The sequence below is a fragment of the Saccostrea echinata genome, unplaced genomic scaffold (assembly GCF_033153115.1).
Source record: "Saccostrea echinata isolate AGI-Se365-2 ecotype Australia unplaced genomic scaffold, CSIRO_AGI_Sech_v1 ptg000056l, whole genome shotgun sequence".
NCBI lineage: Eukaryota > Metazoa > Mollusca > Bivalvia > Ostreida > Ostreidae > Saccostrea > Saccostrea echinata.
This window is the reverse complement of record NW_026889805.1, coordinates 16,685,589-16,711,442: the sequence shown is the minus strand read 5'-3', so window position 1 is coordinate 16,711,442 and position 25,854 is coordinate 16,685,589. Positions and strand designations below refer to the sequence as shown.

The following is a 25,854-nucleotide window of genomic DNA, read 5'->3' as shown; positions in this document are numbered from 1 at the left end:
AAAAATGAAACACACACAAAACTGTTTAAGTCTAAAATGAGTCCGTGTTTCCTGGGGGGGGGGGGGGGGTTATCAAAGATTTTTTACTTTTAAATAGAAATTTTAAAACTGAAAAGCCGGGGAGCTCTAGATCCGCCCATGAGTTGTTAGTCCTTGGCTAAAAGTTCGAAATTCTACAGTAAATGAACAATCTGTAGTAAATTAACTTTGTTAAAAAACATTTTATTAGACCATTATGAAGTTATTGAATACTTTATCCCCAGAATGTAAGCAACAGTGAATTTTATACTTCATTGTTTTTGAATACTTTTCCTGGGGAGATATGGCAGGCACCGTATGTTGAAAGGAACTGTAAAAACTTTAAAATGCATCCTCTATATAATTTTCTCAGACCATAACATTTTCTATAAATGTTTAAATACTCTTTAATTTTCTCTTCAAAGAAAAAAATTAATTAAGAAAGCTACACTTCAAGCTTTACTATCATTATTCATACACGGTTACATCTGTTTTTCTTAAAATTTCTGATCTCTTTTTATTTGATGTGGATTTAATTGTCATGAAGCAAGAAAAAGGAAGATAACTTGTATCATAAATTCCACGAAGTTACAGAAAATCAATGCACTATTCGTAATAGATATAAAAACATAGTACAAGCTATTATAAACAATCTTACTTCGATTGCGTGTGGAGGTATAAAACAAACTCCAAAATAGCTGTAAACTGCTAAAAGGAAGACAATTTACATCATTGATGCATGTGACACTTGCTTTTACTCAGCAGTTTATTACCCTTCATCTGTCCCCCTGGAGAAATTAATACGTCAAAATGCAAAAAAACCAAATTAGATCGAATTGCTGCATTACACTGGAAAAAATAGTGCTCACATTCGCCCCGTTTTAAAACAGAAATAACAACCCGGGATAATATATCAGCCATTGAAAGCACCAGGAGCTGAAAATTTGATCAGTTGGTAATTTGAACCCTTGACTGCTGCTTAGGTCTTTTGACAATAGCACTTTGTCATTAGATACCATTCAACATTCATCCTTGTCGAAAACCTTATCAGACAACAGTGCGGGTCAGGTGGCTTGAGATAATTTCCTTTTACACATTACTTGTGACTGTCATTCCTCTGTTTGTGTTCGTGACATTAGATGTAAGAATGAATTAACAGACGATCAATGGAATTCGCACTCGTCTATTTATTTTGTTATATCGTTCATTGATTTGTCTTTTTTTTTACATGGACAAGGATAACCACACTTGTACGAACTCTTCTTCGCTTACTTTGCCATCTTCTGCAAGAAGATAACAGAAACAATTATTCTCCATAAATGTAATCAGTTGTAACTGACAGCAATTCAATTCTAGGTCCTATCAATTCCCATATAGACATGTATTTGATAAATGTAATGAAAAACTTTTGTTGAATTATTCAGTTTGAGCAGATGAATGACCATGAGGAAAAAAAATTGTTAACGGATAATGGCACATGTGACTATTTACAGAGGCAGAGATAATTGTTCATCGAGGTGATTATGCAGATCAACATCTCTAATCTCCATTCTGAAATACTTTTGTCATAACCTGACAGGGGCCTCAAGGTTAATAAACAAACAGATTGATTACTAAATAAAGTAATAAAGTTATTTGCATGTTATGACAAAAACTTACGATCCCGATCGAAATAGTAGAAAACGCGTGTAAGATCAGGGACCTTAGAAATGACGTCATCGCGATCTGTATCGGCATGATGGAAAAGGGTAATGGCGTGCGAGATGTCGCCCAAATGCCGAGATCTCCAAATGTATATGAATTCTTGTTCATCCACAATACCATCCACTAATATTAAGATAAAAAAGAGATATTGTTCGTAACAACATTCATGCAAATTCTTAGAAAACAAAACGTTGAAAGCGTCAATTCTGATGCATATGGTGGCATATTTCTGCCCTCCTACATGCAAGATAAATTATCTCAACCTGCAAGATTAAAATTTAACAAAGTTGAGAAATTCCTAACCTTTTTTTATAATTTGATGTTTAATACGAGTAAATATACTTCCCAACGCCAGTATCCGATATGATACATGTATATGCAAAATGCAGTAAATTTCTGTTGACATGCGACTTATTTATGTCATCATGCGAGTTAGTTAAATGGACATAACAAAATTATTTTGACATGCGAATTGATGTCGACATCCGAGTTTTTTTTTTTCGACTTTCAACATCATTAATTTGTCGTGTGACTTATTAGTCCCCTACCGGTGAAACCGGAGGGGACTATAGGTTTCCTCTGAGTCTGTCCGTCCGTCTGTCTGTCTGTCCCACTTGGTTTTCCGCACTTTTTTCCTAAACGCTTGCAGATATTGAGCTGATTTTTGGTATGTGAGTGTATCTTGATGAGTTACAGATCAAGTTTGCATTTCGTTCCTCTTCATTGATTTTTGACGGAATTACGGCCTTTTCAATTTTTACGGGTTTTCAGCAATTTTCTTCTAAACGCTTGTAGATATTGAGCTGATTTTTGGTATGTGGCTTTACCTTGATTAGTTATAGAATAAGTTTGCATTTCGTCCCGCTTCATTAATTTTTGACGGAATTATGGCATTTTCAATTCTTAACGGGAACCAGATTACACTTGCCGGTAGGGGACTAGTATTGCTAATGCAATACTCTCAGAATGCTTGTTTATGCTGACATGCGAGTTAATTTTGTCGACCAGATTACGACATCAGGCGCGGATCCAGTATTTTTTTCCGGGGGGGGGGGGCATCCCAGTCAAAAAAAAATTCTAACCCAAATATTTCTCGACAAGCAAAAACAAAACACCCCTCCCCCCCCCCCCTAAATTTCCATCCCAAACGAAATAAAGCAAGAAAATTTCTTGACTAGCAGAAAAAAACAACAACCTAAAATCCATTTCCTAAACGTTCAAAACACCTATTTTGTACTGGTGATTGTGGGGTCCACATTTTCCAGGGGGGGGGGGGGGGGGGTTCTGAAGTCATTTTTTATTTGCTTCAGTATATACTTTTTATTACTCTGCAAATTCCGGGGAGGGGGGGGGTCCTGAACCCCCCCCCTTAGATCTGCGCATGGACATAATTATGTTGGCTTGTGACTCAATAATGTTAACACGCGACTTAATTATGGCAATATTCGTATACATAAGACTCTTACGAGTATACTGATATGTCGACATAAATAAGCTGCATGTTAAAATAATTATTTCCCATGTCGACAGAAATGTATGTTTACATAAATAACTCACAAAAGTTGCATCTTGCATGTACATGTATGATGTATGGCGTTAATAAGTAAATTTACCCATCTCTAAAAGGTTGACAATCTGCATGTTTGCTCATTATCTGGCATGGAGACGTACTTTTCTCCATTTTGCTATAATTTATCTTGCATTTAGGAGCTGAAATATGTCGTCAGAGATGCATGATGGAAACTGAAAAAAAAGGACTTTAAACAATAATATATACACATTTCTAAGTTTGATTATTGACTGCTTTTTAAAATCAAAATTTAAGGAAGTGAATATAAATATCGTCATTTAATTTTGAAATCGTTAATCAAACCACGCTCAAAAGAAGAAATACTTTTCTTCAATGATTGCCCAGTAAGATACATGTACTTGTATCATTGATAAATGGTGACTTTTAGTTATTTAAAACATAAAGTTTACGAAAGATCTTATATATCTACAACAATTTTATTTATTGTAAACCAATTCTTACTGTTGTGGTCAAAAGTCTGAAAGATATCGTCTAGTTCTAGTTTTGTAAGAAAGCCATCAGGGGTTCTGTTTCTTTCAGCAGCAGAAAAAATGGCACGTGCCTCTGGACTGTCAACAACAGGACGTCCCAAGTGAAACTGACCACTTACCCTTGAAGAAATAATAATCTAAGGTGAAGGTTATTCGGGAAAATTTGATCAAGCATCATCTAAAAAGTTAGAGGATTCGATAGCAGTGTACCAAAAGCATTAATTTTTCTACCTGTAAAGATAAAATATCAATGAGTTAATATGTTGTCTTCAAATTTCAAAAATATGGTTATCCCTGCTGCAAATGTCAGTTTAGCTGACTGGAATTTCAACGACAGTGCAGCGAGACTGAAAGTTCGGAACATGGTCTAACTCAAATGTTTGGGTAATATAAAAAGTATCATCTGATAAAATTTAATTATATAAGAAAAAGGAGTAATATGAAACGTGCTTGAAAAGCGCAGATCGATATCTTTTAATCGCATTCTTTTATACGTTGAATTAATGTTTGTCATTGGAAATATAAATCCGAAGATTAAAAATAAATGTTCCAAACAGCAATATTACAATCCTTTTGTTTTCGTGAACAAGTATTGATGATCAAAAACATACAAGAAAAAAAGAAATAAATAAATTCTTCGTAAACATTCGTGACGTAATTGTCCAACATGTGTTCAATATTTTGGGTCAGAATGATACACTTGTACTCACATGATGACCCCCATGACAGCTCCTAAACATAAGGCTAAGATAATTTTGTCCATTGTCCTAAAACAAAAAGATTATTATTCTACATATCTTAATTCAGTAAACGTTGTATGTCTTACTGCATTAATTTTTTTTTTCATTTCCTACATGGAAATTGAACAAACCTTTGATACCAGAAAGAGAGAGATTAGAGTTCTTATCGTCTGCATTATGTCAGAACTAAGTTATGACATACATGTACAGGGCTAGGTTCTTAAACAAGCATGACTGTACAAAGTGTTGAAAGATAAGTCTCCAGTGAAAAGCAAATCGGCATATCTATATTTTATCGCATTGATTTTGTTTTTCAGAATTTGGTATATTTCATGTTGACGTTAAACTCATCTATGCCAAACTGTGTTGATTCAGTACCGTAGTAAGCAAACGCACTATAATTCTATTTCTTAGCTCTACTGGTCAGAGACCAAAAGAGCTTATGCATTAGTAAGGTGTCCATCATCCGTCCATCTTGGTGTCCGTCTGTCTGCCTGTAAACAATCTGTTAAAACGCTACTCCTTCAGTTTTGGTCCGATTTCAATAAAACTTCGTTCACAAGTAGATTATACTAAGATACACATAATTCTGTGTATCGTCTTTAAGGTTTTGACGAACGCTCTTGCCATGCTTACTAAAATAAAATTTTGTAAAATTCTCTCATCATCCGGTCCATTCACAAATTGCTCGACATATATATTGTCAAAATCCTTGTTTCTGCAATTAATGTCATTTGAAATTGAGTTTAAATATAAACTGTGGAAATTTTATTAAATTTTAACTGACTTTTTATAATTCAGAAAGTTATTGTTCTAACGTCTTCTTTGATAGGGCATTAGAAGTATTTAAAGGTCGCGGGTCCAAGCCTCAGCCGCGACAAACCTAAGTCGATAAAATGGAAAGCACTCGGCACTATGACATGAAAGGTGCGGGTCTTTCGAATAAGACCTTAAAAACCAAAGCCCTTGTCACGGTAGGCGTTGGTACGATAAAGATCCCTTACTGTTCGGTGGCCCTGAGTCCTGATTTGAAGCCCTTCGCCAGTATATGGTGGCGTCTATATATAAGCGAAAAGTTTTTCGTATGTGACGTAAAACAACATACAATCAATCAATTAATCAATCTCTGGATCAAAAACTGATAATGATTAAGTTATTTTTGCTACTTTATCATAGTCAAGCGTATGTATTTGTCATACTTAAACCGTGTTTTTACAATATAGTACAACCCATGCTATTTTAATATTATGCCTTTATTTTCTTACATGTAGTATGTTGGGAAAAGCAATTCTAGCTTGAAAGTATTGCATATTGATGAAATAAACATTACTTCTGTCAGATGAACGTCATCATGAACGGTGAAATTCAATTTTCATGAGCCAATATAACCCTCAAAAAAGATCTTTTTATCCTCAAGAGAACAAAGTCAATTTAGGCTTATTTTTCCTATTCGAATGTATGAAGCTATCTGAATAATAAGTCAAATAAGTCAAAACAAGTTGAAATATTCAGCTCACTATTAATGTTGCAACTTCACATTCAGTAATACAATACTGCCCCTTAATCTGATTTTTTGGTTACGTTTTTAGCAGACATCACAAATATTGAAAATTGTGAATTGGAAACAAGGTTATTGCTATATACATGTATATATATGCCAGGAAAACACTGGAATGATATATTTTATGTCCATTTTAATTTTTTTATTGTACAATTGAAGATTTATTGCAAAGATTGCCCTATCTTAATTTATTCTTCTTTCTGTAAAAAAAGAAACTCCATTAAAACATGGAATTACATGAAAAGTACATGTATACCATTCGTATTTTTTAAAAAACGGAAGAGTTCGAAGACATTCGCTGTTTTTATCATGAATTTAGTGTTTATTATAAATATGCAAATAGCTCTAAAACAATTATCTAGAGTCACGAACTTGTCACCGAAGACTTCTTCGCAAATTTTCTGTTATTGATTCAATGTCTCAATAAATATGGTGTGAAACTCATCGAAGCCAAAAGAATCATTAGATTTGATGCTGAATGATAAGTACTTCTCTGTGTATAGGTAGGAATTTATTGTAGGTTGATTCTGCATGCCTGGGGGAGACACTGGTTTTTATTAGTCCAATAGGGGTCTTTACCCAACTGTGTGCATGAAAATTTGCTGCATCACTGACGTGAAGATAGAATCAATGATTTGTCACAACAATACATCACGTGTTTAAATATGAAGGTCTCTCGCTATATATTGATGACATTTAGTCCTACGATTAAGGAGCCTGATTTTCAGATGCTTGGGTTTTTATTTTCAGATTTACTGAGGCTGTTAGATTAACTTAGGAAGGTAAGTGTTGCGTTTTTAAATTATTTGAGTTTTGAGTGGAAATATTATTTACAATTTTACAACTTTAAAAGGTTTGTTGATTAAACCTTCTAAAAACCATAACCACGAATTTGTTTCGGTGTAACTTTAAAACCAATCTATTAACATGTTATAGAAACATCATATTTGCACTGTATAAGAAATAACCGTGTTACTAGGATATGCATGTAGACTCCGTAAAATCGAGGTCCAGAAGATTTTTTATCACTACCAACTCGTACCAAATTTCCTTGTTTTCGTGACTTTTTTCAATTACCTGACCATTTGAAATTTTTTAAAAACTTTTTTACTTTAGAAAGATAGCATTACGCACAATGTGTTGTTTTTCATTTCTTCTTTACATTATCAATGACAATTACTATATTAAGAAAAATAATATAAAAATAGCACCGAGGATTTTTCTTCATTTTAATTATAGTTGTGAAAAATGTTCACTGACTTTTTTTCAGTCCTGTAGTAGCAATCGCTGTAAACCAAGCTTTGAAACAGAAATACTCCAAGACAAATTTTAGGTTGTAACTGCTTTGCAAATGATAAAGATGAAAAATGAACGTTTTTATAATAAATACATATATCAATAACCGTATAAAAATAACATTTTTGTTCAATGAATTCTAAAATCCCCCCCCCCCCCCATCTTGCGGATTGAATTATCTGTCTTTCTGTTCGTCGAGATTCGCCCCAGCAAATCTTTCTCTAAATGCAACGCTAGATGCATATATATAAATCAGGCATGTTGTAAGGGAGTCTGCTTGGGAAAAAGCTATAAATGTCAAAAGGTGCACTTTCTCTTTGGTAGATGATTAATATGGCGCCAAATGCTATATATAATGTCCCAAGCGTATACACTAAATGGGAAAATCGCGATCCAATACTTTTCATGACGTCATAATGAGTTTTAAGGGGAAAAACTGTTTAACTCAGAAGTGAATTGTGAAACAATGAGATAGCGATTTAAAAGAAAAAAGAGATAAAGAAGTTACCATTATCCCTGTTTATTCTACCCGTGGATTAATGCTTGTTTCCGACATGTCGGCGACAGTAAAAGAGTGGTATAAAGTAAGTAATCAGCATTATATTTCCCTACGGAATAATTGATGATTATTAATTTCCATCCCGGTAAATAGGTATGCACTTGATGACGGATGAAATGAAGTTTATAGTTTACAAAGTTTATTCTTTCAACATCAACCCTTTTTCTTTTTTAAATGGCGGAAAATTGAGAAAGCCGGCTTGATTACCAGGATTTTAAGGTATTATATCCTCGAAGAAAGGTGTAAAGGGTTGTGTTATTTCCAAGTATCAAAAGTTTTGTGCAGGTCACAATTAAAACATAAGATGAGACGATGATCGATAAGATTTCGACACGAATCCGGTTATTCATGCACACCAGTGAATACTTTTTTTCGGTTTTGTTTTTCTACTGTAAGGATTGTTTGATATGATAGCCAAAGACAATTGAAGTCAATAACTTGCAAATTTGAATTTAAATGATTATGTTTTTGAAAAATTAATGAAATGAGAAATAGAACTTTCAGCATAGATTGGATTGTTGGATTTCATTTAACATTTTCTAAAATCATTCAGTACATACGTACGGCTATCTCAGATGTATGCTATTTTAATGTCAATAAACAATAACCCATTTATGCATTGTTCACATTTATTTGTTTTCTATGTCCTTTTACTCTCACACAGAAAGGAAGAACTTTCATTTTAACAAGCATTCTGAGAGTATTGCATTAGCAATACTAGTCCCCTACCGGCAAGTGTAATCTGGTTCCGTTCCCGTTAAGAATTGAAAATGCCATAATTCCGTCAAAAATTAATGAAGCGGGACGAAATGTAAACTTGATCTATAACTAATTAAGGTAAAGCCACATACCAAAAATCAGCTCAATATCTACAAGCGTTTAGAAGAAAATTGCGGAAAACCCGCAAAAATTGAAAAGGCCGTAATTCCGTCAAAAATCAATGAAGCGGAACGAAATGCAAACTTGATCTGTAACTCATCAAGATACACTTACATATCAAAAATCAGCTCAATATCTGCAAGCGTTTAAGAAAAAAGTGCGGAAAACCAAGTGGGACAGACTGACAGACAGACAGAGGGACAGACAGACAGACAGACAGACAGACAGACGGACAGACGGACGGACAGACTCAGAGGAAACCTATAGTCCCCTCCGGTTTCACCGGTAGGGGACTAATAAAGAAGCCAAAATTCAGTTCATTTATTGACAACGCCATTGTGCATTCGCATGCAGTCCTAAATACAACAAAACAATGAAAAAATAAAATGGAATACAGCAAACCATATAATTTACAAATATATGTAAATACTGCAAACATCTATATGCATATTACTTTGAAGTTTTTTTTTAAATATCAAGGCACTTATTTAAAAAAAAAAAGTTAACAATCTTCTAGCCACTTTAACATTCACAGAATTGATAATTGATGTCAATTTAAAGGTTTCCTTCATATAATAATATCGTTATATTGTAACCTACATTCGTTATAACTAAAGAAAAATAAGGTATGAAATGTTGTCCAGTTTATTTTCAAACAAAAATTCGTAAGAAATAAATACATGGTTAGCTCAACGAACATCTGCCGGTCCTTCGGATGAGACCGTATAAACCGAGGTCCTGTGTCGCAGTAGGTGTTGGCACAAAAAAAATTCCCTCACTGCTCAATGGCCGTAAGTGCCGAGTATAGATATTAAAATTGCAACCCTCCACCGGCAAGTAGTGGCGTCTCCATATGAGTGAAAAATTCTCAAGAGGGACGTTAAACAACAGACAAACAAACGAACATCTGCCTGTTTCAATATATGTAGTGCAGCCACAATGATTCGTAATTGTTTTTTCTCGTAATTGTAAGTAATCTTGCGATATATGTTCATTTGAGCTTACTAAATTTTAATCAAGATAACTTTTATCATAAGATAATTTTCTAGAATCTAACTTACAATTGTTCACTTAATTTTTTGTGACCATAAAGCTCCTCATTAATTCGTGAAACGATGGGCATATTTTTGATAAGCTTGTAGAACATACACTCTACTCATTTAAATAAGGTTTTGTCTCAAAATAAGCATATAACTATTTCCAAAGACAGCAAAGAAATGTTTCGTGCTTTCCGTACCGATGTACTATTAGGTATTAAAAGTTCAAATTCATTACTGTTTGTGATAAAATCTAAAATCCTAAATCTGTTGCCTAATTGAATGAACAGCCATTTTCAAGGTAAACATACCCTGCTACACAGTCAGAGGCAATAAATAATAATGATTTCTCATCACACAATATGTATTGTACAAGAATACTCCTCAGCAATAGCTGACAGAGTTCTTGTTTAAATAGTATTTCAATATCAAGGAGCGATGAACATCACCACGTATCTCTAAACAATTAGAACCCAACGTGTTGATAAAAACTCTAAAAGCATTGTCAATATTTAAATGGTTTACTGTTAATGGCAGTTAAAAAAAATCATATTTGCTCTCTCGAGCTTTTAATCGCTACATTTTGCCTACTTTCTATGACACACCAAAGAAGGGAGCAGGCGGCTACCTATTAATTTTTGAACAAGTCATTATTTTTGTATATTCGCTTTATTACCTATCTTCCCACAAATCATAATTAGAGCCTTGCATTTAAGTTTAAGGTCCATTGGCCATGATTTTAATATAAACATAAACACTATCTTCTGTCACATGAATACCATCTTTTGTCAAGTTTGTAATGCTACTCTGCTTCAAAACTAAAATGAATTTGAATCAAGTTCAAGACCAAACTTTCTTGTTATCTGTATTCTTGTTACGTTTCCCTCTTAATAAATTAGGCCCTTACTTTCGTTTAAATGACCATGTACAAATAAATTCCAATGGATTACCTGTCGGGGTTGTCCAACCTTTTTTTTTTCTACGTGTGAGCATCTTATGTTTCTTCAATTCTTGGACATCATCCAGTCAATGTGATTAATGTTTCTTACCCATTGTGCCTCAATTCGTTTGTTGATAATAGTATTTTGAGCATAATGAAGACTTAGCACATGTATTTACAATTGTACATTAATTCACTTCCCACTGGATAATAAATGAGAGCTTAATATGAGAAAAAGTATCATATGTTTCATGCTTAGGAGCTGGAACTCCTAATCTACAAATTTGAGACAATATAATGCTTAATATAATTATGCAATAATATAATATACTTATGTGTTTGAGGAAAGATTGTCTTGTATAACATTTTTAAATTTATAACTTAGTATTTCCATTGGGAACGTTAGACCCAGATTTCATGATACTTACATGGCTATAATATTCGGCGTTTATGCAAATTACCACGCAAGCCACTCGATTGATCACATCATGAATCCAAAAAATTAGACAGTTATTCCTTAAATAAAGAATAACTAAAGATTTTCCAAGCATTTTCATTGTATTTTAAGAAAGTCTCAACTAGTGGCTTAAGTCCTTAAACCAGACATCACGAATTCAAAATTCTTACAGAAAGTTTATTTATTCAATTCCTAGTAGATGTCCAAGAATGAAGAAGATTTTCAAAAATGTATTTTTTGTTCATACCTTAAAAGCCCCACCCAGGGATGCGGATTCTTGAATGAGGAGCCTTTTTTTTTTTACACAATACTGTAGGAGAGCTTTTTACTCATCAAAATCAGCGAAAAAGTTAACCAGGTGTGTGGAAATAGATGAGATGATTTGAAGATTAAATTTTCATGGTTTTGATCCAACACCTAGACTCCTCAGCTGAAATTCCGTATGTTCTCGAGAAACTATCTTCCAGAATTGGAATTTTATGCCGTTTCATAGAGGACCTGATAATGTTCAAAACTTTACAAACACGAAAAGCAATACATCATCAATCCTAAAATATGGCCAACAAGACCTTTTTAAAAAGAATTTTGGTGACAAAAACACTATTTTGGGTCATGTATTCGTTTTACCAACAGTGTTCAGTAATACGACGTGAACCTTTGACTGATTCAAACCGGAACTCAGCTTCTTATAACACCTAATTGCTGGTTGACAGGAAGTATGTACTGCATTTTTTGTCGACTGTAATTTAAAAAAAAATATCAAAAGTCAGCAAAATTTGAAGAAAAAAAGTGTCATGTTTTTTTAAAGTTAACTACACTCAGTCCATGTAGCACACTCAGGTCTTGGATGATCATATATCCAGTGGATAAATTATCTTTGGCTGTCTTTTTTTCTGCGAGCCTTCTGACCCTTTGACGAGATTATCTTATGCATTAAAGCCCCGATCTCCAGCTGTATTCTTTTATTTATGAAGCGACTTTCAGGTTTTCAATCTAATAATTTCCTTCGCGGTTTGGACATATTTCGTTCAGCAAACAACAAATGGCGTGATAATATAGACAAGCGGCTTTTACTGTTTGTTGTGCTGAAGAATACTTAAAAAGGCATGTTTGCTAATTTGAGTTTCTTGTACTATAAGGCTGTAAATTTTTAATAGTTCTCTCTTTCTTCGTAGATATTACAGACAGAAATACTTATGTTAGACAGCTTTTGATAATGTAGAGTAACTTGATAAAAAAAAATCCCTAACATTTTAAAAATTAAATTTACATTAATTTAAAATGATATATGAGACATACTTTACAGTAAAAACCACAAGCTATCATACTAGTAAAAAGAAAATTAGTGAATATGATGCCAATTTACTATACCCCAAAGATTCCAAATGTCTGTAAAAGTGAGTTGTTTAATTACTTTAATAAATCCTAATTTTATCAAAAAGCATTGCATTTGATTCTAATTAAACTTATATCAAGTTTATTCAATGAATATAAATAAAAGTTCAATTTTCTCAAACCAGACTATCCACACAAAGCATATTTTTTGAAGTTCCTCCATTAATCTTGTGAATCAATATCTTGGAAGACAAAATCCTTCCAAAGCCCATCTTAATTAACTATATTTGCAGCTTATTTCCTGGAAAGTCACTGTCTGTGATTATATAAAGTGATGACTGTGTTGAAGAACGCTATATAGACGATTTCCAAAGCGAATTACTCTATTGGTTTTGTCTCGTGTTTCTCAGAGGTCAGCTTGTCTCACTGACAGCTTATCCGCCTTCACTTAGTTTACTTTTCACGTTTGATGTGTGAATTATTCTTACGGATACCGGTATTTTTAAGGACTGTTTATATGTACAGACAATAACCATCGTTGTCAGTCATATTCACATTTTGTGACTTGCACGGGCAATTTCGGCCATGGAGAAATCATTTTGCCATAGTGACATAGTCCTTGAAGCCTTCTTTAGCGAATCACTTGTGAATTTCCGCATTCTCTTCTTTGCTTTCTGTTCAAAATGTTCAATTTGATAAAAGTGCTGTAAGCAATATCTAAATAAATTGAAAAATAAAATATTAGTAAGGCCATTTCTAAGCAATATATGAACTCGAAAACACATATTTTAAGCTAAAGGAACTTGTATTTTGTTATTGCCGTAGCAGACTTTTTAAAAATAATTCTAATATTCTTCCTTTTAGAAATTAGTGAAAAGATATTACAAATTCTTGGATCAAACTCTGTTCTCCAATTTTTCGTTAATTAAATAACGTTAAAAATTTTTAAGACCTAGTTAATAAATATCATGCAGTTATCGATCTTCTTGACCACGCTTAGCGGCACTTAAAATATCTCCTACTTTAATTACTTCTCTGTCTCTTGAGTACAGCTATTGAAATGCTATTTTCTGTAAAAGAAATATCCAAAAATCACTCTGCAATTACTTCCAAAATCAATAGCATCAAAACTTATGACTTTTATACGCTTTATACAACCATTTATCGCAATAAATTAAAGACCAGACTTTTGACAACATAGACAACTACTTCTTCGATCAATTAAAATGGTACTCGGAAATTTTTATTTGAGATTAGTCATCTAAATTATTTTGTAAAAAAAAAAAATCATTCCGATTCTACACACAAGTACTCTTCAGTTCACATTAAAAAGATGTTAGAGTTCCTCATTGATAATAGCTGTATGTAGCCTTTGGAGACCAGGTCTTCCAACAATATTCCGGTGAGAACTTTATTGTTCTCTTTTGTTAGCCAACCTGTTATTATATTCTTATACAAAAATCTGAAAGAAGAAAACTCTAGCTGTGGCCTTCAGTTTGAGATCTGCAGCAGACACATATCAAAGACATTCATAAATTAACAATAGTCATTCATATTTGGACTCAATAGGTCTTAGTTAACTCGAAATAAAAGACACTACAGAGTTTAACACGTTTCATATTAGTATGGTTTACTTACTATAGACGTAATAACCATCTAACAAGTATATATATGACAAACGTAATGACTTAAGTTTTCAACAGTCAGCCTTTCTCAGTTATGCCGTAATGTTCTAATATCAACCGAGGTTTCTGTCTCCCAGTTGATTCGATACTCAAGAGCATGTTCTGATCAATTTGTAAACCGAGCCAGGCTATTGACAAATGAGTAGAAGTTAAAGGGCTTTCAACAATATCGTTTAAAGTCAGCGTTTGAAAAATTCTGCATAGTCGATATAATGACCTTGTTTGCAAAATAATAAATCCATTCGTTCGATTGTTTTATGAACGACAAATTTTATACCAATGTTGGGCTACTGTTTTCACACTAATTTTAATATAGAGGGCTTGCGGCAGATGTGACTGGTCGACAGGAGATGTTACTCCTCCTGGGCACCCGATCTTACCTCTAGTGTTTCCAGGAGTCAGTTTTTTGGCCAGTTCACGATTTGTATTGTTTAAAAGATTTATGAAATCGTTCAATGTTCGTTGTCGTAACCTTTTCATAACTAAGTGTACCGCCAATCCCACATTCCTAGCGACTACTCCCAAATTGCAAAAAATTTAGAAAGTTGAATTTCAATCCCGTGGGAGTATACGTCATTCAATCCTCCTCATACCCATAGGATATATTTTCCTTAGCAATATCTTTTCACAAATATCATTTCATACATAATTTCATACATGTTATCATACAAACCATAAGTGGTATAAAGTCGAATTTGCATTTTTAATACACATGCTAGAATAGTGGGCAATAGTTTATAAAAAAGGGAAAGTGATTTAAAAAAATGTTCTCGGCATTCGATAAGTTTTTTTTTTTTTTTTTTTTTTTTTTTTTTTTTTTTTTAGAAATTTTTGTAAACTATTTACACATCAGCTTTATTCGTTATTACAATCATTAAAATCCAAATTGAAAAAAAAGTAAAGCTGTTTAATTAAAAAAAAAATGGTTTTCAAATCAACAGTACAATAAGTTGCAGTTGCTCGAGGCTCACCATCATCTAATAAGATATCTTCTATGTTTATTTTTCAGTGGTTGTCATTTGTTACCCATACTCTGATTACATGATGAAAGTGAGTAGAATTAACACCTCTATTGGACTGTATCGGGTACATCTTGTTATTTTTGCCTTCGTCATAGTGATAGCAACATTGGCTTCAGGTAAAATATTCTTTAGGCACAAAAATCACACGAACTTTTACTTGTGGTTTCAGCTATATAATATTATTGAATCTGCATGTATTTCTTATTGGTATGTTCAAAGAAATTGGGGAGCTTATGTGATACACTCGGCGTCGATGCCCCAGGTTAAAGTTTGTGGTGCAGATTTCTTTTCAAGTACTTCTATGGCCTATATAGTAATGGTAGATGCCTGGAAGATGCTTCTTGTTTGTTTCATTTTACCAGTGAAGGTTTCAGATGCTGCAATTTTATCTAAAGAATGACCAGGCTATGTTGTTGGAGCAGGTTCAAGTTTATGGAGCAGGTCTCATTTTCACCTATAGCTATAAACCCTAAATTGACCAAACTTGCATGGATGATACATCTAAGGATGCATACTACCGGGTTTGCTTCGAATGCTGAATCTGACCTGCATTTCCCGGATGAGTAACAAGATTAAAGTTTTTGAAGCAGGTTCATTCTACAGTAACTGTGAGCCATATGTTGACCAAACTTGCTTGGAAGGTACATCGAAGGATGCACTCTACCAGGCTTGCATCAGATACTTGATCTTAACTACATTTTCTGGATGTTTGTTTGTTGTTTTACGTCCCTCTGGAGAGTTTTTCACTCATATGGAGACGCCACCACTTGACGGTGGAGAGCTGCAAATTTTGACTTATACTCAGCACTCAGGGCCATTGAGCAGTGAGGGATCTTATTCGCGCCAGCATCTACTGGGACACGGGACCTCGGTTTATATGGTCTCATACGAAGGACCGGTCTCCGCGTCCCACAGTGGGATTCGAATCTGCGATGTAAGGATTAACTCCTTACTCCGAGACTCCAGAGCGGACGCTCTACCACTGCTCCATTTTCCGGATGAGCTACCAGGTTAAAGTTTTTGGAGCAGGTTCATTCGAAAGTAACTATGAGCTCTATGATGGCCAAACTTGCACGGATGATGCATCTAGAAACGAACACCACAAGGCTTGTTTCAGATGCTGAATCTGACGTACATTTTCCGGATGAGTGACCATATTAAAAATTTTGGAGCAGGTTCATTCTAAAGTAACCATTAGGCCTATGTTGACCATACCTGCATGGATGATACATCTAACAATGTACACTACTGGACTTGCTTCTGATGCTGGATTTGAGGTACATTTTCTAGATGAGTGACCTTGTTAAAAGTTTTTAGAGCAGGTCTATTACCAAGAAACTATAAAGCCTATCTGAACCAAAACTTGCATGGATGATTCATCAAGGGATGGACACTCTCAAACTTGCTTCAGATGCTGAATTTGAGTTACATTTATGGATGAGTGACTAGTATAAATTTTTTGGATAAGCCCATTCCCAAGGAACTGCAAGCCCTATCTTATCAAAACTGCATAAATGTTGCATCTAGGGATGTACTAGATTATTAGTTAAGTTTCGGACTTTGCCTTACTTAAAGACAACATTAGTTGAGGTGAGCTCTGTAATCTCTGATTACCTATCTTTCTCTTCAGGGAATGAGAATGAAATAGACACAGACTTCGTACCCGACAAAAGGTACAGTCAATCATATTCTCTTTTCTGCAGATTTTTTTCTTAGTTCTAATCTACAACTTACTAAATCAACCCTTCATGACAGTCACGAATCATTGCATCAATATGAAAAAGGATATCAAATTTGATAAATTATTTAATTTATAAAATTACCTGTACAGTTGAACTATTCTTAATGCATACCTCACATACAGGTACCTTACATGTATATACATTGATTTTTTTCACATTTCCCACTGCAAATCACTATTACTTTTTTGCAACATAGTGACAATCACGACTAATGGTTAAAATATTTCTTTGGTAGGGAGGGGGTGTTTCATAGGTAGGTAACAGTGCCCATAGTGATATAATCCCTACGCTTATTTATCATGTTTACATCTGTTGTTAGCACTAAACTAAACATATATTAATTATTCTCTCCATGGTTTTTCAGATATGCTATGATGTCATATGGTTATGGGTCACGTGGTAGACCTCGTCCTTCGTACCGCTATTCAGGTAGACAAAGGTAGATGAACTTAATTGCTGTAAAATGATTTTAAGAATGATTATACCTGTATTTTGATTCCACAGTTAATCAATTGTTATATGCATCATGGTGATGTTGATGAATTTTAGGGTAGAGGGTTAAAATTTTTAGTGACTTTCAAAGGAGTTTTTAATTTACGAAATCATTGTCATTTTAAAATTTCATATCTCTATATTTTGTGTATTTTACGTTACATAATGCATAAAATGTTTTAATTATACATATTTCTTTTCTGGATTTGAGTGCTAACATACATGTACACAAGGGCTACGGCCTAGGATACCCCAGCGTTATAACCATGTCAAAGTATAATTAAAATCGTCAGTTTTGAAATTGAATTGTTTACATTGTAACATCATGGATTTAGATGTAGGATGCTATGCTTTATTGTCAAATCCAAGAGGAGTATTCAGTTATCAAACATCAAAATGTGAAACTCGTCATAGGGAGATAAAGAGCATATTATTTCTTTGTTATGGAACTTTTATCTTAAGTTGACTGCATCGTCTGAATGTTGAGTTAATACTCTGTAATTTGATGCAAATACTTCTATAAATGAAATGTAAATTAAGGTTTTTTTATCGACATTAGCTCGAAAGCTCGATGGAATTCAAAATAAAATACTCAAGTTTGCACATAGTTGTGCTGAAAAGTTATGCAATATTTAATTAGTCATTAGCTCTTTACTTCAATATCAGCACTCTAGTATATATACCATTGCAAGGTCATTCAACCTTTGTCAGCACATGTTTAAATCAATAATGATTCAGATCTTTAATTGCTGTTATTCTATACATTAAGCTAATTTCCGCTACAATGGGTAGATAATGCATTTTAATAGCTTAATGTTTCGATTTTTACCTCTGCAGTATAATATTTTTCGTCTTGTAGGGTTTCCAGCTCATCGCGTCCCTGGGAACAACTTCCGGACTATAAATGCTACCGGAAGCGTTGCTCTACTTCCTCTGACTGCTGTAGAAGGTATAATGTGTGTGACCCCCATGTGAAGGTCTGTTACGACTGCTGGTATGGTTACAGTTGCCAATCTTCTAGCGATTGCTGTCAGAGATACCCTCGCTGCCACCCAAGGAAGAAATTTTGCTACAACTGACTGTTGCAATAAATGTGTAGTTTTAAAAGTCATCTCTTGTTTGCTTTTTTAACATCAAAGTAGTCAGATAATGACGATGAAATTAATGTAATAGTTTTTAAATTCTTTCAACGTCATAAATGTGTAGTTTCTTTTAGATCTTTTGGTTTGTCGAAGACAGAGAAAAACATTTGATGTTAGTTACGTAATGGCTAAATTGTTCGAAAATTACTATATAAAAGGGCAATTGTTAACTCGCAAATTAGCATAATTGCTTTTACATGAATTTCAAGAGGGGGTATTCTTTTTCTTTGGCTTATGTTGATTGATATGATCAAGAAATCAATTATTTATCATCGAAAAAGCAGTATTTAATCAAGATATATCATTACTATTCGATTATTCAATAAAATTAAAAAGTAAACATGGTAAATAAACTTTTAACTAGTATGGCTAGTTAGAACTGAATTAAAAGAACATTTAAGGATTCTTTTTTTTCTTCTGGTTTAAAATCTTAACCTTAAACATGAGGATTATATCACTATGGGCACTGTTATCTACCTATGAGACACATCGTTTTCAACTTCCATCATTAATCCTGCGATGTCACTTTTTCTCAAAGTGATAAAAAAAAAAAAAAAAAAAAAAAACTGATATAAGATATAAATTTTTTGTGTAATGTGTGTTTTTCTATGTCTGTCTAAATATAGACCTACTGATTAAAATAAAAAAGGAACATCGCTGAAATTCACAATTAAAAAAATCGTATTTTATGTACATAAAAAAGAGACAAGTCATTCAAATATCTGTAAGTAAATACATTCGATTGGAATTTTTTCGTTTATAGCGTAATTAGATAAGGGATTCCTATATATTTATTCACAAGATCCGCTCCCATGCTCTCGAATTCTCGTTTGATCAGAGTCGGTAAACATGGCGGATAATTCAAGTGGTGATGTTGACAAACACGAAAAATATAAGCGATATATGGAGTATTCATTAAAATTTTGGATTAATTTATGTCTTGCCTAACTACATTTTTAAGTTAAGATACGGAATCATAATAAAATAGTCACTTTGAGCCAAAAAAGGGTGGTAGTGAATCACTCCCGCATTTGCACCCCTGGAGTTGTACCCCCACAGAAGAGTATTACATTATTGCAGCAAACTTTTATTAAGCGGAAAGTCATATATGAATAGAGATGAAATAAAAATACCGAGTGTGTGCAAAAAGTTTTACAGGAGTTTGCTTCAAAATCAAAGAAAAACTGCAATTATTTAAGATAGCAAAGGACAAGAACATAACCCAATGTATCGGGAACTATCATAGAGGATATTCTGTCACCCAGGCCAGTGTTACCTGGTCCAAAATCAAGGTAAGTCTATATATATATATATATAATCTATCTATCTATCTATAAATTAAAGCACGACAAAAGTTTAAAGTTCAATAAAAAAAATTGATGCAATTTTTGATCGATATGTTTTTTTTTTTTTCATGAACCAATTTCTTCATACAGCCTTAATTCATAGATCAGTATACCAGAGCAATGCACCTTAGTTTTTATCCTTATTTGGTAGATCTATACTCAGTACATAGTAAGACAGTCTTCCTTCGTGATGCATATCGCAGACTTACTGGGGATCGCTCTGCAAGTATCACATGTACAGAGGCTGAGGTTGACAAGCGGGTGGCAGGTATTATAGACACTGAAAATTCTTAAGTTAGGGTTTCAATCTGTAGGTCTTACGAGACAACCAACTTCATATTGAAACCAAACTCGGAAGTCTGTCAATTGTGTCAGATATTACATGTAGAAATTTATCAGATAGTGAAGAAAATCTTGAAAATGAAAGTAAAGATAAAATTGAACCTGTTCAGATATACTCAATGGAGTTATTAATCGCCTGAAATGAAAAGAACACCAGAAGATATAAATGTAGGAAATATGGTCAGGTGGCATATTTCTGCCCCCTACATGCAAGATAAATTATGTTAACATGCAAGAAAAGTATGTCAACATGCAAGATTATTATGTCAACATGCAAAATAATTATGTTGACATGAAAGTTACCAATCTTTTTTTGGAATCTAATTTTAATGTTGGTAAAATTACTTACTAACGCAAGTATACGACATCATACAAGCAAGCTGCAACAGGATTATGTTGACAAGCGACTTATTTATGTTATCATGCAGCATAATTATGTAGACATGCGACTTATTTATTTCAACATTCAAAATAATTATATTAACATGCAACTTTTTTATGTTAACAGGCGACTTATTTATGTCAGCATGCGAGTTACATTTTAACATGCAAGGTATTTATGTCAACATGCAAGATAATAAGTTGCATGTTAAAATACATATCTCGCATGTTAACATAATTATCTTACATGTTGACATAAATAAATTACATGTCTACATAATTATCTTGCATGTTGACATAAATAAGTCGCAAGTCGACATATTAATTATCTTGCATAATTTGTCTTGCATGTAGAGGGCAGAAATATGCCACCATCAGTTCCAATAAATTAAAACTAGACCCAACTCTAAAAGTTGGTAGCACAACTCAGCAGCAGCTGAAAAATAAAAAGCAGTTGCATGACTTTTTATCCTCTCAGTGTTTTATTAGACACTTCCTATTTTGGGTTAGAATTGTGGCAAGTCATTTTGCAAGCCCCCTTAGACTGCCAAGCAAGCACCTTTGAAAAAGATTGCTTTTATCCCAGACACATAACCTGAAAATGAGAACAAATATAATCCATTGTTATATAAATATGGAAATCCCACCTCTGAAAAATATAGACCTTCCCTTTTAGCAAAGAAGTCAGTAAAAAAAAACTCTATGAAGTTCCTTTTTCTCTACTTCCTAAACTGCAAAAAAGGTTTCAATGGTCAGTCTGAATGTGATTGCCCCAGAATATTCCACAGCAAGCATGTAAAAAGAAGTATAAAGAATAATGAATTACAAAATGTTTCCTCAGATTTGTTTAATTTACGTGAATCTTCAATCTGTGATGTCAATAGACAAAAATCATCACAGGTCAGTTTATTTGAGACTGAAAAAATTGTCCCTGTGAAGTGGCAATGGCTGTGTTTTTCATTTGCAGCATGAAGATTTACATGATTTAAAGAAACATGAATAAAATCAATTGGTTTAAGATTTACGAGGGGTGATCAAAAAGTTCGCGAACTATATCTCTATATTTACAAAACCACAGTTCAGATCAGATTCATTTAGCACACATATAGTCATACACATATTCTATTAATAGCAGGTGTTATTTAATGCTTTGCTCCGTGTTTGTGACGTCACAATGGGAAAATGACGTCAATATGTAGGTGACTTGTGACAAAAAATGGTTGACTCAGTCGTACTCGAGCAACGAACGGCTGTAAAGTTTAACGTATATCTTGGAAATTCCTTTCCAGTAGAATATGATAATTTGTACAAGGTTTATAAAGACAAAAGACTTACCAGAAGTTCAATCATTAATTGGATTGATTGTTTTAGTAAAGGCAAGGAGATGGTTAAATATGATGTTTGTTCCGTTGCCCAGCGAAAGCAAGCTGGGGAAAAGATGTGTCCTTAGTTGAGCAATTTGTTATGACAGATCGCCAAGTTACAATTAGAAAAATAGTTGAATATCTTAACAATAATATAATTATTAAATCCCTAAAATATCGTTTACTTTAGACTTTAAAGATATGAGATATTAAAAAAAAAGTCGTCCATACTTTATCCACATTGGATAAACGACGCTTCCGAGACAGAGGACTCGGGTTTTGATGACCACCATGCTAATTCTGGGAAGGGATGTCCTTGTCCACCCATCCTATTGCCGAGATTTGGCCATTTCTGACAGACGGACCGTTTTTGTTATAAAAAATAACTTTCATGGTAAGAAATATAAGACTCGGAAAAATCTTTTAGCTTCTGTGAACAGAAGCCACGGAGCATGTCACGTGACCGCCTGGATCACGTGATTCGCGCATGGGCAGAACAATGGCAGATGTGATTATAATCGGAGAGAACTACTTTAAAAAATAATGAGCACTGAAACCTCATTTTATTTCTTTTAAGTTATATTAAAGATTCCAATCAACCGTTGGATAATGTAAAACCCACAACTCATTCTGAAATACCGCCATGGAAATTAATAAATATCCTTAACCGAATTTAAAAAGCTAGAAACGAATTCCCTTCTTTTCAAACAGAAATTAGCCAAAATTGAAGTCTAAACAGTCTAAAATTGAGATTTATACAGATAAAATAAAGTAGCTGCAGTGTTTTAAAAATAACTTAAAAATAATGTTCTCAACACGACTTCCGAATGAAACAACAACTTTTACAACCGAAGCAAAAGCAATGGAACTTGCATTTGAATATATTCAAAAGTTTATTGACAATTTTTATTTATTTACTTTTTTTTCAGACTTCCTCTCCTGCTTACAACCAAATCACAATATGAACATTGATCACTCAAAAATTTCGAATATTCTAACAAGTACTATCATTTCACTGAACAAGGTGAAATAGTTGAATTCCAAGTCATTTTGCGATCTCTGGCAATACAAAGGGCGATAGTGCTGCAAAATAAAAAAAAAATATAAAAAATATCTATCACTTTATCTCGCTCCTGGTCTTTGATGATGTTTATCAAAATGTTACGGGAAAGGCATTTCATCATTATACGTATACAGTGTATATATTAATTGTAATCATTGCTGTCCTACACTGTAAGACCAAAAATAGTCATAATCATGTCAGTGCGGATTCGTTTAACTTATCATAATATCTTAAAGTACTTATTAAAAAGGGGATGGTTTCGTGCTTTCGTTTAAGGAGGCATTCTTCTCGTGTTTATCATATTTAACAATTAATAAAATTTTCACAGATTGAAGACAATGTCACTAAGTGATGACATAAATTACATTTATTTGATCGTTTAATTAAGAGGTCAAGGTCATATTTTCCTTGTCATTAAGAATAAAAAAAATATTGTTGCCAATCATGTAATGCTTATTATTATTTTAAAAGATTTAATCTTTTTCTTTTAACATAAAAAGTTGAGACAACAAAAGGTCTACCAAATGATAATATTAAATTGAGATAACCCGTTAAACTAAATAGATATTGAGTAACCCGAATTTCCACTATTTTTCTTAATTTTTTAGGGAATATTAGTTGTTTTAATATTTTGTATATTTAAAATTTTATTATTTTCACATATGGTAGAATAGTCATGTAAAGGTACAAAGTGATACATAAACCGAAAGTTTTGACCGTTTAATAACAGAGAAAAACATTTTTTACTGAATTTTTACTCAAATCTTTTCTTAGAATCCTTAGCTTTCAAAGGCTATAGAATTCCATTTGTCTAGAAAATCATATTCATTTGATATATTTTAAAACTTTAGTCCATTATTATTAATTTCAGCCACTACAAAAATTTCCTTAAGCCTTTGATTGTTTAAAAATATCTTTTAAATTCATTGTTCTGTAGTAATTTTTAGAAGCAGAAAATGAGATATTTTCATACGCCGCCATTCCGCCAAAAATATAGTCCCTGCTAGATTTTAAAGTCAGTTTACCATTACTATTTCATAGTGTACAATTATGAAAAAGAAAGAAAAATATCACCTTAAAAACCCTAAATATCTAAATATAAAAGACCTGTAAACAAATATACTTTGAGTATTTCATGAAGTGAGAAACCAGACAAGAATTCCTCCTTAAGGTATTTAACCCCCTCCTTTAAAAATGTGGGGGGGGGGTTCTTTGCAACTGTCGGTCGGAATATGCCGGTGGTTCAAGTGTTGTCCGCACCGCACAATATCTTGAGAATATTTTGCTCGACAGTCATCAAACTTTGTACACTGGTGCCCCTTGATTGATGACCCCTATTGATTTTGAGGTCACTTACCCTAGACATAGGAAGATATTGTCCCTTCATTACATCGAGAACCATTTATTTGACATACATCAAACTTGGTTCATTGGTTCGCCATAAGAAGTAGACCCCTAATGATTTTGATGTCACAAGGTCAAGGATCAAACTGATCATACAGTGTAGGAAGATATTGCCCGATCAATATTTTGAGAACTCTGCTTTAAAGTTATATATGGCGTATTTTTGATAAGTTCAGACTAACTAAAATTTAGAAAGATCTTTCTATTTCTTTTATTACTTTATATCACAGGCACTTGGGGTATGGACCCCCCTTTCCCCCTTTTTTCCATTTTTTTTTCTTTTTAAATCTGGGACCTAGTCACCTTTTTCCTATTTTTGTATTCTAATATGCACTGTATGTTATCAATAATGAAACTCTTTTGTCTCTATAAGCTGTTTTTAAATATATCGTTTTCGACTGATGCATAGAAGGAGAGAAGGCTTGCAACTCTTTTCTCATCGTCTGCCTCACCTCGCTTAAACTTCCCCTGATTATTTATCGAAAGAATAAGAAAACATGGAATATGCATACATCAATAAATTCGTTATACATTCTTCTTCCTTTTCATATTTCCATTTAATTTTTATGTGCCCCCGATTTATAACTATTTCGATTAAATCACCCGCATCTAGGGTAAATTTTGTTGATGTGCACCAGCTGGGAAGGAAGTGCAATAACGGTAACTCTAACTTTATCAATGTTCTGCATTAAAAAAATTCCAGGCTTTGCAATAACAATATTATGAAATTTGGTTGTCTAGGTCGTCTGTTAAAAGTTAATCTTCATCCATTAGAATTTGCTAGTTAAAGTTATCTTGTTATTCACAGAACTTACCGTTACATGTTATATGAAGAGAAAATTCGGGATTTATTCCTTCTCGCATTTAATGTTCCGAATGACATTACAAGTAATGATGATACCCGAAAATACCGGGCATTTCCGTCCCAGCTGGTGCACATCAACAAAATTTACCCTAGATGCAGGTGATTTAATCGAAATATTTACAAATCGGGGGCACATAAAAATTAAATGGAAATATGAAAAGGAAGAAGAATGTATAACGAATTTATTGATGTATGCATATTCCATGTTTTCTTATTCTTTCGATAAATAATCAGGCGAAAAACGATATATTTAAAAACAGCTTACAGAGACAAAAGAGTTACATTATTGATAACATACAGTGCATACTAGAATACAAAAATAGGAAAAAGGTGACTCTACCCCCGATTTAAAAAGAAAAAAAAATGGAAAAGGGGGGGTCCATACCCCAAGTGCCTGTGCTTTATATAAAAATAGGACT

The 25,854-nt window shown here is 33.3% G+C and overlaps 2 protein-coding genes across 4 annotated transcripts in view; one reads left to right on the top strand and one right to left on the bottom strand.

Moving 5' to 3' along the window:
- Nucleotides 1-1,187: 1,187 nt before the first annotated feature.
- Nucleotides 1,188-25,854, bottom strand: part of LOC133173054 (uncharacterized) — a 47,804-nt gene continuing 23,137 nt past the window's right edge. The window contains exons 1-5 of one of the 2 annotated variants that reach the window (XM_061307967.1): nucleotides 4,655-4,677; nucleotides 4,494-4,550; nucleotides 3,755-3,903; nucleotides 1,678-1,845; nucleotides 1,188-1,301 (exon numbers count right to left, since the gene is read on the bottom strand). In XM_061307967.1, the coding sequence (XP_061163951.1) occupies nucleotides 1,243-1,301; nucleotides 1,678-1,845; nucleotides 3,755-3,903; nucleotides 4,494-4,546 (429 nt within the window). In that variant the 5' untranslated portion in view covers nucleotides 4,547-4,550; nucleotides 4,655-4,677 and the 3' untranslated portion in view covers nucleotides 1,188-1,242. Of the gene's footprint in view, nucleotides 1,302-1,677; nucleotides 1,846-3,754; nucleotides 3,904-4,493; nucleotides 4,551-4,654; nucleotides 4,678-25,854 lie in introns of those variants that run through there. The other variant, XM_061307968.1, reaches the window with a different exon arrangement.
- Nucleotides 6,702-18,639, top strand: LOC133173053 (uncharacterized). 2 transcript variants are annotated; one of them, XM_061307966.1, is made up of 5 exons: nucleotides 6,702-6,866; nucleotides 15,282-15,410; nucleotides 16,925-16,967; nucleotides 17,401-17,475; nucleotides 18,388-18,639. In XM_061307966.1, the coding sequence occupies exons 2-5, from the start codon at nucleotides 15,314-15,316 to the stop codon at nucleotides 18,605-18,607; spliced, it is 435 nt and encodes a 144-aa protein (XP_061163950.1). In that variant the 5' UTR covers nucleotides 6,702-6,866; nucleotides 15,282-15,313; the 3' UTR covers nucleotides 18,608-18,639. The 2 variants fall into 2 exon arrangements, with proteins under 2 accessions (XP_061163950.1, XP_061163948.1); XM_061307964.1 differs by lacking the exon at nucleotides 6,702-6,866 and adding an exon at nucleotides 7,871-7,964.

Coding starts and splice junctions, on each gene's coding strand:
- LOC133173053 (XM_061307964.1), top strand. Junction 16,968..17,400: donor GACTTCGTACCCGACAAAAG/GTACAGTCAATC, acceptor ATGGTTTTTCAG/ATATGCTATGATGTCATATG. Junction 17,476..18,387: donor CGCTATTCAGGTAGACAAAG/GTAGATGAACTT, acceptor TTCGTCTTGTAG/GGTTTCCAGCTCATCGCGTC.